At 41.4% G+C, this 15,149-nt stretch overlaps 1 protein-coding gene across 7 annotated transcripts in view; it reads right to left on the bottom strand.

The window, feature by feature from the left end:
• Eip74EF (Ecdysone-induced protein E74) overlaps positions 1-15,149 on the bottom strand; it is a 152,126-nt gene that overhangs the window by 22,983 nt on the left and 113,994 nt on the right. For 3 of the 7 annotated variants that reach the window (XM_086913808.1, XM_086913807.1, XM_086913811.1), the window contains 3 exons: positions 5,219-5,476; positions 2,512-2,679; positions 1,632-1,871 (listed from right to left, as the gene is read on the bottom strand). In XM_086913808.1, coding sequence (XP_086769934.1) covers positions 1,632-1,871; positions 2,512-2,679; positions 5,219-5,476 — 666 coding nt within the window. The remainder of the gene's footprint in view (positions 1-1,631; positions 1,872-2,511; positions 2,680-5,218; positions 5,477-15,149) is intronic. The other 4 variants (XM_086913809.1, XM_086913810.1, XM_086913812.1 and 1 more) reach the window with 4 other exon arrangements.

Raw genomic sequence — 15,149 nt, 5'->3', positions numbered from 1 at the left:
TGGAAAACACCGTTCCACTTTCACGACACTCACGAAGTTGCACTTCGACCATCTACCGGTGCCTTTCGGAAATATCTCGAATCGCAATTCGATTATTCGATAGTTCTCGAAAGCTTCCATCATTCGATCGAGATCTCGTAATCCGTGTCGCGGTTTCGTTCGAATCGCCGCTTATACAGAACACGGGGCTTATAGGTCGTAGCAAGAACGATGACAGGCTCGCGCGGGGATTAAGGGGTATTTATCGGGATTCGTAATGCGGTCAAATCGGTGAAGAGCGCTCTGATTATTCGGCCAAAGCGTTACGAGCTATTTTCACGAAACGAACAGTTTAGATTGGAACGCTCTTCAAATTATTCTACTAATTATTATCGTATCATTTTAATATATCGGATGATTTATTATACGCATATTATTAGTAATAATTTTTTTCTTCAATTAGCGATCTCCAGAAATCGATTCCTTCGAATTTATCGATTCTCCTTCGTATGGATATCTTTGAGTGAAATTATTTATCGAGCGTAATTACCTAAGAGGTCGAGACACTTTCTTTCCTCGTCTGGATTAATCGATACCCGACGAGCCGAAATAAACCCGAGCCGTATCGTTATTGCGTCACGACTATCGAATCTCTCTTTCTCGATATCTTTCGCGAGATATATTGAAATTACTGATTTGGTTTTGCCTTCGATCGAAAATTCGCCAAAATTTTTGATTCGATAACGAGGTCAAAGAAATATTTTATACTTCGTTCCATTTTTTTCTTTCGTTTCCTTGCTTCTTTAAAAAAAAAAAAAAAAAAAAGAGGGAGACGAGAATGAATCGCACGCTTTATAATCGTTGCAACTATCTTAATATCGATAATATTTTTGATTTTTTAATAATTCTCATTTAAAATGTTGCGACTGTGTATGTGCATAATTTATCATAAATTTAAATTGCTATTATTTTTTTAAATTTCTTTTTTTTTTTTGTAACAAAGGTATTAATATTAATAAATTATCATTATTAATATTGTTATTATTATTTTCCACAGGCATTGTGCATATAACACCGGATTTCCGGAATGCAACAATATCGACCGATATATTTCCATAAGATTTCATTTAAAATTTCAATTTCCCTTGAAACGTTATAATGTTGCAAACATTTGCAATTCCGGAATTGAAGAACTTTGCCGCGATGACCTTTGTGCAACAATTACGATGCTTCTTTTAAAGCTCGCACGACGAATTGCAATAATATCGCCAATAATATTTCCGATTTTGTTGTTGTTTGAAAATATTTTTATCAAAACACATTTTATTATTCAGAATGAGATCAAAGCGACGAGACAATTAATTTTTCCAAAAATATCTTTCCATGGAATTGAAAGGGCCAGTGAAATATATAATTACATCTCTTTTAACAAATTTTATTCTTGATGAAACTTAGCAACGAGGCATGTATCTGCTTTTCAACAAATGGGCCTTTCAACAATGAAATAAGAGACATGGAAGGCATCTCTTTTTGACCACAATTCCACAACACAATTGACAATATTATTGATCGCATGCGGGCTTCTCGTTGGAGGAAAGAATTATTTCGTTTTAACGAAATAGAGAGAAGAAGAAAAATTTTGGTGAACTTACATGTAGGAGGCTGACGATAATGCAAGTGTTGCAGACTCTGCGTTTGATGATGGTGATGATGATGGGGCGGTCCCATTGCGGGGCCCATCGTGTGGTTCCCGTGTTGATGGTGAGGCGAGCTCCCTCTATGCGGATGGTACTGGGAGGGATGATGCTGATGAGGATGATAGGAGGGCGGCAGGAAGCCCGCCGTCGACGGATAAACACCAGGACTGTGACAGGCCGACCTGCCGAGCGCTGCTGTGAACAATCAATATAGAGATATCCAGTCCATAAACCGTGTGTTGATTTGACAAATACATTTCCTCCCACCAATCCTATTCGAAAGATCCTTTTCCTTTTATAAGCTTATATAAACATGTTATAATAATAATATTAAGAAATGCAGGAAAGTTTTATTTTGTTCCTCATTGTAACAATTGAGCGATACTTTTGCATATCGGTTCTTGTGCTTTCTTAGAATCAATCTAAACTTGTCCCACGAATAATGTAATATTTTCCAATTGTGATTATCTCCCCTATAAAAATCTACTGATGCTGCGATGATAAAAAGAAAGGGGAAAAAAGAGCAGATTTTTATAAATATTTTCAACGTGATAAACATTTTCATCTTCCTCATTTTTAAACCAATCCCCCTTTAACCCTTTAACCCTTGCAATTTTCACTTCGATCCGTCCAACAGGAATTAAAAAGGCATACGCTTACTCATTCATGGAGAATCGTATATAAGCGAATAAAGATAGAATTGGAAGGATGATCGGTCTAACCAGTTTCGTGAATTATGACTTATACTCGTCTGGCTGGACGATTGAAAAAAAGAAAAGAAAAGTTCTCGCAATATCGTTTACTTATATACAGAGCAGATTGAACGTGTGCTTACCTGACGACAAATGAGAATGATGAGACGCTAGACTTGGCTGAAGGGACGAATTGGGATTGAGCCTTGCTTTCAATAAGAGATTCGCGTCCTCGTTACCGCCTGAGGACGTGCTGGACTCGACGTCGCTGACTCCGCTGTCCGCGGGGCTCGCTGGCAGTGATCCGCTCCCTGTTTGCCCGCGATGAAACAGAAATGCACGAGTTTCGTTTGGTAATTGCGTGAACGAAGGGATTCTAAACGCACATTTTTGCAACGTTTTGCACGCTTATAAAAAAACGTCCTTTCCAATTGTTTCGACTCGATTCTTTCCGAAGATGGATTTTAATAGAAAGTAATTCAATTCTCATCGAAATCTAAAACTTCTTCGCGAGAATCGATCCTCGAGCTTCCATTCGATGATGTATATATATATCGAGAAATCGCGTGATCGTTGGAAAAGAAAATTCTCTCATCGAAGGCAAAATCGAGCGAGGCGCCATCTGGTCGAATTTCACGCGTGGACGGTGTTCCGTTTCTCCTCTCTTTGTGCCTTCGTATTAAGCGAATTAATGTCTTCGAGGTGGTCCAAAATGAAGGGGGACGACGACTTGGCTTTATCGAGCAACACCAGACGAACCGACGAACGTGTTTTCGCGTGCGCCGTCAATTAAAGGCATCTTTATGCAACGGGCGAAGGTCATCCGGTCATTGGGTATGCATATCGCTCGCGCTTCCCACGGTCTCCTTCTCTCTCGCGTGGCTCGAGAGAGAGAGAGAGAAAAAGAGAGAAAACCAGTCCTAAAAGGTCCAGTGTTTAAGGTTTCGAGAGAGAAGGCTTCTTCCTTCCTTCGTCCGTCTATCTTTCTTCAAACCGCCACCGCCACGTCGCAATCGACACGCTCCGCAAAGGGAATTACGCATCGTGTATGTGGGGCACGCACGCCGAAACTGTGCAGAAACTCGTGGCGATCTTGCAAACCGAGGTGTGCCTCTTAGAAGAAAATTATGCGCGTTTCGACTGGGCCGGCGAGGTACTCGTGAACCGGATCAGGTAGGAACACATCCGTGGCGAGGCTTATGCAACGATACACAACTGCAAAACGCCGAATCACGTGGTTCGGCAATTTGCGCGAAACTAGTCTTAACACGCGTTGTCTCGTTGCGTGTTTTTTTTTTTTTTTTTTTTTTTGTTATCGCTCCCCGAAAGAATTCCAGAAAGATCGAGGTCAGAAGTTTTAAAAAGTTTTTCTTCTTTTTTGCATGCTCGTCGCTTCGGGTTTCTTCGTAAAAAAAAAAAAAAAGTCGTACGTTAATTACGCGATGAGAATCGATGTGTTTTTTTTTTTTTTATGCTGATATATCGTTTAAAATGTTACGATGTTTTATTTATTCGTTGAGGAAGAAGGAACATGGTGTCCAATTGGTGTTAGTTATTTAATGGTTCGCTCAAAATGTACAACATTCCCGATCAATTTCCTGATTAAAAATTATCGTAAAATTTGGTTTCTCTCGCTTTTAATTTTTCCACGCGTTATCCCATCCCATCAATTTAGCCTCGTCATTCGAAAATAAAAGAAAAAAAAAAAATCGTCAAAGAAGAACATTTAAGGAAATGCGGAGGTGGCCTCTGGCGTCTTACAGGTGTGTGAAATTCCCCCGTTCATCATCGGTACGGGAAGTCGAGAAATCGATATTGCCTGTCTGCTCGACGGCTGAACAGGAATTTTCGCCTTTTTATTGCCACACACACACAGAGGCGGACACGCACGCACACACCGCGTCGTCTCTAACGATCTAACATCAGAGGTTGAGGGGGGGGGAATTGTTGCTCGAACGAGCCAGAAACTGGCAAACGGTTTTACCCGCGGCGTGCCTATGAAAAGCGCGAGGAGAGGAAAGTCAAACGTTTACCGGCTCGACGCGGCGAAGCCACGCCGGAAGTGATTTCCTGTCGGCTGTTTACCACCCGGCCATCGATATTGCTTTGTAAATATTATTATTGGCCGAGTAGAACGCCGTTCCAATGGAAAATCGATGCGCGTAATCTCGTTTTACGGTGGAAGAAGAGAGAGAGAGAGAGAGAGAGAGAGAGAGAGAGAGAGAGAGAGAGAATAAAAATAAAGAGAAGAAGAAAGGGAAAGAAAGGAAGAGGATGGAAGAGTTGGAGTTTTTCGTGGTGACCTTGTACGCGATCCCACCGCCGTCTTCAAGCCGCGCGCGAATTGATTTCACTTGTTTCTTTAACGTTACGCGCGTTATTCCTTTCCAATTGCTTTCTCCGCCGTTTCTATTGTAATTGGAAGGTTTCGACGAAAGCGTGCAACACGTTGCACCGCACGTGCGTTACAATTCTTTCTTCTTTTTTTACGCGATACTTGGCTGCAAAGATTAACGAAAGGTTAATTGATAAATCATGAAATGGCAATACCAAAAAGTTTCTGGAATATTTATCAAGGAAGGTTCGCTGTGACAGTCGTTCGAGAAAATTGTATTCTATTCATCCAGACTTTTTCACAAATTTCATATATATATATGATCATATTAAACCGTTGTTCTAATCAACACAAAATTACACCTTCATACGACACGATGATTAAATTGAAAAATTATAAAATATACAATCATCTCCTGCATTTCTCGAGGCGAGAAAAATGTTCGAACTCGTCCATGATCACAGTCACAGCAAACGAGCGATAACGATATTACGGGGAGGTTGGTCGGGGCTGACCTGGCGTACTTGTGGTGGCCATGGTGGCAGTGGTGTAGGACGGTTGGCCCATTTGAGCATGGCCGGGCAAGTGGCGGCCGTATCCATTCTGCACCCCTAGACCGTGTTGCTGGGGATGCTGCGAGAGAATCCCGTGCAGGAGACGTGTCCCCGTGGTTGTCGTCGTCGTACCGGTCGATCCTGGTTCCGCTTTAACGCTGGCCAGGCCCAGTTGCTCCTTCTCGCTCGCATCGTGTGGCTGAACCTCCCTCGTGTCCACTGAAATCACAACAACTACGTTAAATTTTATTCCCTCCTCCCATTTAAAGTTTTTTTTTTTTTTTTGCCTCCATTCTACAAATAGATCTTAATCGTTCGAATATATAATGATAATTGGGAATAATTCGAGTATTTCGAAATTTCCTACTTTTTTTTAGTTATTTTTTCTTTTAAATGCCTAAAACTGACGCGGCGTACGTTGCGTTTCATTGGATCCACCAATTTCGATAAAAAATAAACGAAGGATGGCAAATCCCCGAAAAGATTCTTCTTATTGGATCCGCGAATATTAACCGATCGAGCAGTGGATCAAGCGCAATGATAGCAGAAGTCCTTTTGAGAAACTCATTGGAAACGATCTAACGACTGTCCCCGATTGCAGGGATTTGAGGAGAATCAAGAGTAAAAGTAAACAGTGGCGAGCTTTCTCCAGGTTTGCAGGTCGGTAAAAGCTCGTCCAAGTTGCATCGGATTTATATTCTCGCGTAGTAGATATTCTTACGTCAGACGGACGTCCTCCTCCCGCCATTTTCCATGTAATTACAGCCAACAACACGCACACAACAGTTGGCTAGTTTTGCTTTCCATCCGCGACTCTTCTCTCCTCTCTCGTCATCCCCCTCTTCGCTCGCCAGCAGAGAAGTTCCTGTTAACCGATAAACGGCACAACCGAGTGGAGGAGAAACCGATCTTTCGCTCGTCTGCCTTGCCGGCTAAACACCACCCGTCCAAGAGGATCTCGTGATTACCGATTCAATTCACGGCGAGGGGGGGATCCATTTATCCACGATGATGATCGCCTTCCCCGAGAAACCCCTGGAATTTTCATTCCTCCACCCCGCTTTCTCGCCATTACCTCTGCCGCTACACGTCCGGAGGACTCGAGTACCCCTCGGAAATTTTGGACGACGAATTATTGGCCGAAAAGAGGAAGAAGGAGGAAGGATTCTTAAATTTCGAATCTGAAAAAATTGACGAATCACTTTTAAGAAAGCAAAACTTGGATTCGATTCTTTTCCAGATCTCGAGACGCGGCCGGTCTGAGAGCACGTTCGATTGCGCAACACCGATCCGAATCCGCCGCGTGGGCGCGATAAAAAGAGACGGTCGACACACTTATATATACACATTTCGGGTGATTCCGTTGGTGGACAATAACGATAAGGATGTTCGTTTAATTAAGGATCGACGGAGGAATGGGCTGGCGAAGAAAGCGTGCTCGCAAGGCATCCACCGTGGCGGAATGAGCCGATTTTCCACGCCGATTTTTCCCCGGCCGCTGCCACGAGAAATTGCTTAATGAAGCCGCGAGGTTGGCACTGCCTGAAAGGAAGGTAGAAACGTTGCAGTGGGTCAAGGAGAGACGCCGGCTTTCACTTCCTCTCCGCAGCGCCGCGCTCTACCCCTCGAGAGAACGCCTCTCTTTTTTCTCTCTTTTTCTTTCCTTCACCGCTTCCTCAGCCTTCTGGGGATCTATATCGCTATACAGGAAGCGATCCGTCTAATCGCGCAGTGATCCGAAAACACAGGGTCTCGACGACGGTCCCCGCTTTTACTTCGAAAAAACTTATCGATTTTTGAAAAAATTGTACGTCTTTTCGTCGAAGGATTTTTCGATGTTTCAACAAGATGGCGGATTCGTGTAAAGTTGGTTTTCCTTGCCAAACGTTGTAGCGTTGTTGCTTGGCTGGCTAATTCGTTTAGAAGATTCGTTTCGTCCCGATAGATTGAATCATTATGGTTAAATTAGCGGTTCTCTGGTAATTTGATATTTTGCAACAAGTGGAGAGAGAGGCGAAGAATGATGAGTTGGGATAGTCAGAAGGAAGCGTTTAATTTTTTTTCTCCTCCCGTTTACTTATAAAACTAAGGCCTTCCGATTCGTGAAACGGTTCTTCGTTGTCGATCGAACTTGGATATTTATGCTTATCTACTATTCGAATAAAAGTATAATGGACACACGAAGGAAATCTTTACTTAGATTTCATTTCTTTTTAATATATATATATATATCCGGAGGAATTATAAAATTATAAATATGAAAATGAATTATAAAAATTTCCCTTTGATTTTAAACATGTAAAAATACGATTCCGTATACATATGATGATCTCCACTCGAACGCGTGTATTCGTAATATTTCAGGGAATAGGTTAAAAATTAAAATACACGCGGAAGCCAACGAAGATCGTATCGATGGAGAGTTTAAGGATCCCCGTTGACCTCCGTTAACCCTTGAAACCCACCCCCTGAAACGAAGCCTCTGTTGCCGAGGGTGCATTACAGATATACGCCCTTTGCGTTTGTGTTAACGCGCTAAATTATTCCCGCACGTTCAACGAATCGAAGTTGTAAATAAATGGCTTGTTACCGATTGCATACTCGTTTTCCTCGTTGCCTCGTCGCCGTCGTCGTCGACGTCCGTAATAACATTGATTCGACTCGAATCGACAATTTTGCCCTCGAAACCCACCATTTTACGGCGATCGCTTCCTTTTTTTTTCTTTTCACAGCCGATAGTCGGGCGGATAGATGGATCCGATGATCCGAACCTCGGAGTTCGAGACGGAAAAATATCTCTTCCTCTCACTCGTTTGCGATAATAATAATATCGATATAAAATTTCCAGAAGAAATTTTCCAGGGAAAAAGGAAAAGTACAGTTTGGTGGAGGAAGAAAATTTTGATTGGAAAACAGACGGAGAAATTTTTCTGCGGGATCGTAAAATTTTACGAAGATTGATATTCAATTAATTAACAGGCTGGATGCAAGTTAAAAAACTTCGTTGAACATGGTAGAAAGTATACACAAAGTGTCCTCCATATTTAATTACCTAGCAGGTAACCGAGAAAGTTTTGCGACTCTTTTTTTTCTTTTTTTGCGACGAAAAAGGAAATGCAGGTAGAAAAAAATGAATGTTCGTTGAATTAACTATTTTTAATATGGGAATTATAAAATCGCCATCGTTTTTCTTTCTCTCGAAACTCTTCGTTTTTTAATCTTAAAGATAACAAGATTTTATAAATCGAGAAATTTCCTAAATGCTTCCTCACAATTCATTACAATTGAACACCAACGATCATACGCAAAAATGGATAATTTCAATCCGCCAAACATTCAAATCTAAAAGAAAAAAGAAAAAAAAATCGCAATAACAATTGTAGAACAACATTATAAAACAAGTTTTATAAATACTTCTTTATTTTATTATTACGCTCTTCTGTATAAAATAAACGTATGAAAACTTTCTCGATTACCTAACATATTCTTTTCGCGTGGATCGAGATAAAAAATACACGGCACGAGATAATACGCATCGCGGACGATCGCGAAGGGTTAATCGTACGAAGAGAGAAACGGCCGCCTCACGATCCCAAACATATCTCGAGGCTCGTTTGCCACGATCTTCGAGCATCTTAATTGCGCGTGGCCGGCTATATCGGCTCGTTAGCGAGTCTCCGCCAAGCCTTTCCGGGGGGTTCGACCTTGCTTGACCTTGACTCGCCCTCGCGTCAGTCGAGAAGGGTGGGTGTCTAGCCGCATCGACCGAACACACATCCCCGACTCGCTTTCGACTCGCGCCGTTTCGACGAGGAATTTTCATCTCGTTTCCGCCCGTAAGAAATTTCCTTCTGGTGTATCGTAGCATCGATCGAGCTCATTACCATGGAATATCAGATTTTTTTTGTCTTTGTACGAATTCCCGATGTATCATACGTGCTTCGAATATCATATCGTACTCAAATAACTTTGATAAGGATTGTTCAAGTTGACTTGCTTAATAATTTTTCGTATTACACGTATGTACTTAGATTTATTATTTGGTGTTTGGCGGGTTTTTTGTTCTCAAGTATTTAACGATTTGACAATTTATATCTTTTCAGACTTATCGTAAAGATTCTAAAGAACTTTTTGATTTCCGATACAAGATTATTATTCGTCGTTAATAGTATTCAACTTGCAAATTACATTTGATAATTCCAAACGAAGGATACGATTCAATTTTCAAACGTAGAAAATGCATTTTATTCTACGTACAATTATATTTAAGCGTAATACAAAATGTTTTGCAGCTTATTCGAGTATCGTTCGTTATTATCTAACACTCATAATTTACTAAATATAGTAACTAAGATATGTGAAAACGTTATATAACTGACCTATGCGCAACTATTAAAGTATCAATGAAAGTAACCACACTGTTTCAACGGAATCAACATTCCAAGCGTCTATCAAACGTTTCAACTATTCACATTTACGGATCAATCAAGAAAGGAAAGAAAAAACGATATCTTATCTAATTTATTATAGACGCAACAATGAAAGTAAAAAAAAAAGTTTATTTCGTCGCGAGAATTACCGTGAATATAAAGGATATACGAAGCAACGTCGTCACAGCGTCTCGACGGTATGTTCCGCTTTCCTCACTTCCTCGACCGATGTCGAAACAATACGACGAGAGGGTTAGTTGCGCGCGCAATTCAGGCCCGATCGCTTCCGAATCGAGTCCGAAAACGATTCGGGCGCGCACACGCGCACGCGCAGTACGTAAGGTCAGCGTTTGCCCGGGCCACGCAACTTTCTCGCCGCGTACACGCACGCACGCGTGCACGCACACACCTTCCGGTCGTGCCGGCCATTGCGTAACGGTAACGACTCTCTCTTTCTATGTGACATCACGCGCTCCACGAATATGCCGGAGACAAAGATGGCCGAGCGACCGATTTCCATCGATCGACTTCGCTTGCTCTCGAATTCTGATGAAACGTCGATTTTAATTGGCTGGCTGGTCGGACGGAGGTCGATACGAAAGCAACGCAATTGACAATTTTTCATTGGAAAGGGAAATACGCGAGATAATGAAAATTCCTTTATCGTTATTTTCTAATAATTTTCTTTTCGCACTTTTTAATTCTTACAAATATATATATATGGTTACTATGCCATTCGATCGATATTTTTGACTTCTTCTTCAATAAAACTTTTTTTCATTTAGATATCGAGTTACGTAACTTAATAAAAACTGTTAACGCTCTAATTATGTTTCATAATTATGTAACGAAGATAAATTTATTCCTATTAAAATTGTTATTATTTTTTTATATTTAAGAGAGAGGGAGAGAAAAAAAGATAAGCATTAAGAAATCAATCATCGAAAGACAGTGTTGTTACATTATATTCCGTTTCACTGTTGGTTCAAAAGATAGAGTTTCTCAGGGAATTATAAGCATCTGACATTTGTATATACCACGATCGGTAGAATCCCTCGATGACCCGGATAGTTCAATTGCTTCGACTAGAAGAAGAAGAAGAAGAAGAAGAAGAAGAGGAATCTCGAGCCTCGCCAAAAGTCAGAACACCTCGACTCTATTCCGTCTTTCGTCACTTCGTTTACGATCCAAGCGAGCGTCGTATCCTTGACACGGAGACATCGATCTGTCTCAAACGAGTTCTCCCACTCACTTCGAATATTTTCCGCCCTTTTCTACGTTTCTCAAGGAAAAGAATCCAGTCGTTCCATCGAGATCAACGAGATACAGCGATCTGGCCAGTTGCAAAATTGACACGGCTCGGCCATGATGGATCCGTGGAGATTTAACAAGACTTGGTGGTACAACTGCTTTTGCAAAAGGAGTTACGGCCGTGAAACGATCCCGATGTTTTCATGGCGGTCGCAGGTGCAACTGCACGCAGCTGTGGTCGCTCGAGAATGGAATACAGCCGGTAGAAATCACGGTTCGAAAGTAGCAGTGATTAACCCTTTTCCCAGCTCGACACAGTTTGGGAATTTCGAACTGGTTTTGTTGCATCGCTCCATAATTTCGAGAAAGATTTTAACACTTGTTGTAACAGCGAAATTTCGCTTTTAAATATCTCCATCGTCGTCATTTCACTTAAAATAAAAAACGCGAGACTCTACATCTGCTCTCTTCTTCTTCTTCTTTTTTTTTTCGCACGATCCTCTCCATCTGAAGATTTTCTCCTTAATCTTCTTCACGAATTAAAAACGCTCTCGTGAAAAAAATCTACTTCGAACGTTGATATTCAATCAATAATAATACACAGCGAAGAAATTCGATTTCAAAAAAGTACCATGTCAAAAGTAAGTTAAAAAAAAAAAAAAAGCGGATACAAAAACACCGTGTAAAAAAATTCCTTCGATTCAAGTTCAAAGTTAGAAACGGCATCGTTTGCAAATAGGATTAAAACCGCACAGACGAAAGTGCAGGGTGCGGAGGAGAGGAAAACGAGTTATTAACTCCTCGTTCGTAGTGGAAGGCCCACCTGGAAACGCCTACAAAGTCGAGCCGAATGCACGAAACCGCAATCACGGGCGAGGAAGAAAGAAAACAGAGAGAGAGAGAGAAACTTCGCTCCTTATTTATTTCTGTTTTCGTATTCCCAAAGGTGGTGTTCGCCGTGCAGCGCAACGCAATCGAGTCCAGAACCTTTGATTCGTCGCGGTTCGTTATTGGTTATGTAATTTTGTGGCACGCCATACTTTCTCGCTTCGAGAGATCGCTTCGAGTCGACTCTCGATCGAGAGTTGAAAAATGTTAGCCGGCAAAGCGAATTGCTGCCAATTAAACAGCCCCTGATTCTTGCATCTTTAATAATTCGTAACTCGAGGAGGATCGAGAGACGAAAATTTTACCACGTTGCGATGGAATAAGAAACGTGCTTTCAATATCATCGCGTTGCTTTCTTCGCGTCTGTCCTTCGAGTCTATTTTCTTATCTTTGAGAATAGAAAAAAAAAAAAAAAAAAATTGATGTGATAAGATATTGCGGAAGTAAGCGAGTATCTTTTGAGAAGAAGATATGCAAATTTGGATAAGAATCGTGCACGACCTTTTCGAGATCGATGAAGGTAACCGAAATCACGAATTCTGGCACTTTCTTCCGTGCGTGCGTCACGTCGTTTACGAAGGTTTTGACGGTGTCTCCTCGATCCCGTGCCAGCAAGGGTTCGAGCACGCGATTACTTGACTCCCACGCTTGCAAAAATGATACCGTTATTGATTTGGAAATTGTGCAAAAAGCATTAAAAGCTTTTGTTACATTGGAAAATCAGCGTGGCTCTACGAAAAATATTTCCCAAGATAAGTATATGATGATATTAAAATGATGTAAATGTAAATTGTTTAGATACGTTTTCAATAATAATTTCAAAAAAAAAAAACAAAGAGATCTCTGGAGAGCAAAAAAGGATTCGTCTAAAGCGAACGATCAATTTCTCAGTTTGCTATATCCTCTTCTACGAATTCCGTCTACCACGATGTCGCAATCAAACCGAAAACGATCCACGGCGTTAATCCTTCTTTCAACCATCGGGAGATTTATCGTTTCCGCAAAAAAAAAAAAAAAACTACAGACATTTTTATATCTCTAAAATTCCCTCCCCCAAGAAGTTTTAAAAACGTTTAAAAACAAATAAAAATTAACCGGAACAAACTTCTAAACTCCCCTCCCCACGATCAATCAATAAATAAATAAGTTGATAATCACAGAAAAATAAATTCTCCCAATTTTATCCAAGAATCGTATCACAGATATATGAAAAAAAAAAAAAAAAAAAAAAGGGAAAAACGAATAATCACAAGCAACTTGTCCACAAGTTGACGGAGCGAAGTTAATTAGCCGAGTTTAATCGGATCGGGGATACGGTTGATCGTAGAATAACCAACCTCTTGAATTGCCAAAGCCGGAAATTTCGATACCGGAAACGACGCGCCAGCCGCGCGCCGCACCGCGCCTCTCCGTCGTTGTGCATGTGCGCGACCCACTTCCTCCGTCGAAACCGAGAGTGCTTCTGTCCCGTACGTGTGAGCGGCTCGTTCTCGTGTGCGCGAGAGTGGGTGTTTCACGTAAAAGAGCCCGGCCGTTATCGCGCCGAGGAATACGATCGAGAGCGTATAACACACACGCTCGATTCCAGGCATCTCGTTCCAACCGCCTCTCTCTCTCCCCCGTCCGACCTACCCCTTTTTCGTGCGTTTCAGGCGATTGGAAAAAATTTCAATTCAGATTTTAATTCCTCTTTGCGAAATTCTGTTGTGAGGATTAGTGTGACGAGAGTATTATTGGGCGTGATTGGGTGAAAACGATTGTTATATTTGTCAGTCTGGTTAGAAGATGTTTGTTTGTTCGCCGAAGAAAGGAGGAGAGAGAGAGAGAGAGTAACACCGCTCGAACGAAGAAAATATAATGGAAATACCAGGCTGTGGCGATTAATTATCAATCGTTAAATTTCGCGTAATAAAAAGAAAAAAAGAGGGAAGAGTTAACGATCGAAAGAATTAAGCGGAGGATTAAGCGGAGATCCCGAAATTATCGTATTAAATTTAAGAAAATACCGCTGTTGCGCGGTACGAATTAAACGAATTATTCCATAAGGCGGAGAAAAACGTTTCGTTGGGACGAGAAATCGAATTTAAAAAAAAAACCTCAATTTCCAACAAAATCGTGGAAAAAACCGTGATTTCATCGGAATCAAAGTAAAAAGCCATCGTCCTTTAATTTCCAACAATTCCATTTCGAAATTGGACAAAGGCTCGGATGAAACGAATACGAATAGCGACACGAATAGAAGAAAGGAACAGAGAGATACGAATAACACGAAGAGAAGAAAGGAAACCGATTTTCGCGACAAGATAGCTTTGGGGGAACGCAATGCGTTTCCATTAACCAAAGCTCGAAACGAAAGGGAATTTCACGCGGAAACGCGTTTGCCAGGTCGATCGGTGGAAATGAATTCCGGGGCGAATTGCTCCATCCAGGTGTGCGTGGGCTGGCCTATCGCTTTGTAATTCGAGATTACTCAATTCGAAAGGCTGGTGGTGAGCGAAGCGGGGAGGAAATGTGGGTCATCTCGTGCAACCTCCTCCCGGGAAGGGAGGAGAGCGTATCGAAAACACGATCACGGTTCCATTCAACCAGCGGCAACCCTTAGCCGTGCAGCCTTGAAAACAACACACAGCACATTCGCACAACACACCCTCTTCCAAACCCCCTCCCTCCCCTCTAACTCCATCGCAGTTCGAGAAAGAGGAAACTCTTCCGCGTCCCTGACCTATTTCGAACGGTTGAATGGTCTTCTCCTCCTCGTCGGAGCTTCTTCGACCGCTATTGTGCGCTCCAGGATCGTCCGAATACGCGCACGCCCATTTCCTACGTGGTTGGTTGAAAAGGGTACCGAAGGGGGTACCGAAGGAGGTTGGGGAGAAAGATTGGCGAGATTTTTTTCTTTTTGAGAAAGATCGATGGAGGAGTTGATATCGTAGCAGAAGGTTGAACACGACAAAAACACGTGGTGATTTTTTAGTTAATATATTTTTTTTTCTATCCTTTTATCGATGTCTCTTCTTTTAACTAGGATCGATGATATGTCATTATATATCACAGCACTGTTTAGAGGATAATACTTTTATCTCTCTCTCTCTCTCTCTCTCTCTTTTGTCGAGCGTATTAAAAATATTTTAAAACGTAATATTTTAATTACGTTTAATAGTAGTAGATTTTTTTCACTTCCAACAGCTTTCCTAAACGATAAATACAATTCAGAATATGTAAGAGAAATTACAGCGGGCTTTGATTAAAAAGAGAAATTAGTTTATTCATCCCCACCCCCTTTGAATCGATTTACCCGCTCTTAAAGGGAGCGAAGTTCAAAT

This window comes from Apis florea, unplaced genomic scaffold, assembly GCF_048593485.1.
Source record: "Apis florea isolate Af1SG1 unplaced genomic scaffold, ASM4859348v1 contig_3517_pilon, whole genome shotgun sequence".
NCBI classification, from domain to species: domain Eukaryota; kingdom Metazoa; phylum Arthropoda; class Insecta; order Hymenoptera; family Apidae; genus Apis; species Apis florea.
This window is presented reverse-complemented; position numbering and strand designations above follow the sequence as displayed.